The 1,254-nt window shown below is 21.9% G+C and overlaps 1 protein-coding gene across 1 annotated transcript, besides 3 other annotated features; it reads left to right on the top strand.

The window, feature by feature from the left end:
* The first annotated feature begins 297 nt into the window (after positions 1-297).
* Positions 298-347: a sequence feature (AT_rich).
* Positions 348-503: 156 nt separating this feature from the next.
* Positions 504-528: a sequence feature (AT_rich).
* Positions 529-773: 245 nt separating this feature from the next.
* Positions 774-799: a sequence feature (AT_rich).
* A 72-nt stretch (positions 800-871) lies between these two features.
* EDI_323420 (uncharacterized protein) lies at positions 872-1,254 on the top strand (the record flags this gene model as incomplete). Its single annotated transcript, XM_001740289.1, has 1 exon — positions 872-1,254. A coding segment is annotated over one exon (383 nt), but the record flags the coding sequence as incomplete, so codon positions are not given.

Raw genomic sequence — 1,254 nt, 5'->3', positions numbered from 1 at the left:
AAAATATTCTGTGAAATACTATCTTTGATAGGACGTCATGAAATTAAAAACTCTTTTAAAGTTAGTATTAATTGATACATATTCTGATAGAATTTTTCCCTATAATTATTTCTTTTCATAATATACAAAAATGATTAAAACTGGAAAGTAATATTTTATAATTTATCTTACAACTATTTAACTTTCATATGCCTAATCCAAAATTACTTTTTGATTAGAATAATCAAACAAATCATAGATTTTAAAATTATACCCTTATTTTTTTTAATTAGATAATAATGTGTATGAATTAATGTGTTATTTTTATGATATAAATTTCAATAAAAAAAATCTTTAATAAATTATTACTAGAAAAGTAAAACCAAAAACAACTTTCTTTCATTTGACTTTTATTATAAATTGAAGCTTTTTAATAATTCTAAAGGATTTTCAACCAAGAGATATTACAATATTACTCTGAGCAAATCATCATCTAAATTATAATGACGTATTGACTCTTACTGTTTTTTTATTAAATATTAATATTATCCATTTCTCTTCTGTACTGACTATAAAAAATTGATAATATCAGTATTACTCCTTCTATGATTTAAATTGAGGGTCGAATCTTTTTAATATTTGGTGTGTTGTAATTTATCGTTTTATATATTTTTGAAATAGTACCTAATTTTCTTTTTGAAATGTCAAAATTTGCTTCATTTAATTCATCATTTTCTGATAAAATAATAATCAATAGTAATGCTTTTTATTTAATCATTGACCAAAATCCTATCAAAATAATTAAATAATTATTTAATTTCTTTGTGTGTGATGAAAAATTTATTTACATTAAAAAATGATTAAAAAGAACTTAACTTAAAACAAGTGTTTTATGAAACATTTATTGATATACATTTACTTATTGACTTTTGTTAGTGCTAAAAACACATGTATTAACGATAAATGTAAAGAGGCTAATCTCGTTGTTAATGAACAGAATCTTGAAAAGGAATCAGATGAGTACTGGGAAGACATTATTGAAATATTAAAAGGTATATTAGGAGATAACTATGTATATATTATGAGTGATGGAGATAGCCCAAAAGAAGTTTTTGAAAAATTTGTTCAATTTATAAATAACAACTGGATAACAAGACAAATAAAAAGAGTTTTTGAGACATCTATAGAGTTTAAAGGGTTATTAACTGATTTTTACAATGCATGTCAAACAGGAATAAAAATGTCAAAAGAAGCTGATAAAGATAAAATGAAGTC

This window comes from Entamoeba dispar, genomic scaffold (assembly GCF_000209125.1).
Source record: "Entamoeba dispar SAW760 scf_1105229462849 genomic scaffold, whole genome shotgun sequence".
NCBI classification, from domain to species: Eukaryota; Evosea; order Mastigamoebida; family Endamoebidae; genus Entamoeba; species Entamoeba dispar.
The sequence above is the reverse complement of the archived record's forward strand: the minus strand, read 5'-3'. Positions and strand labels throughout refer to the sequence as shown.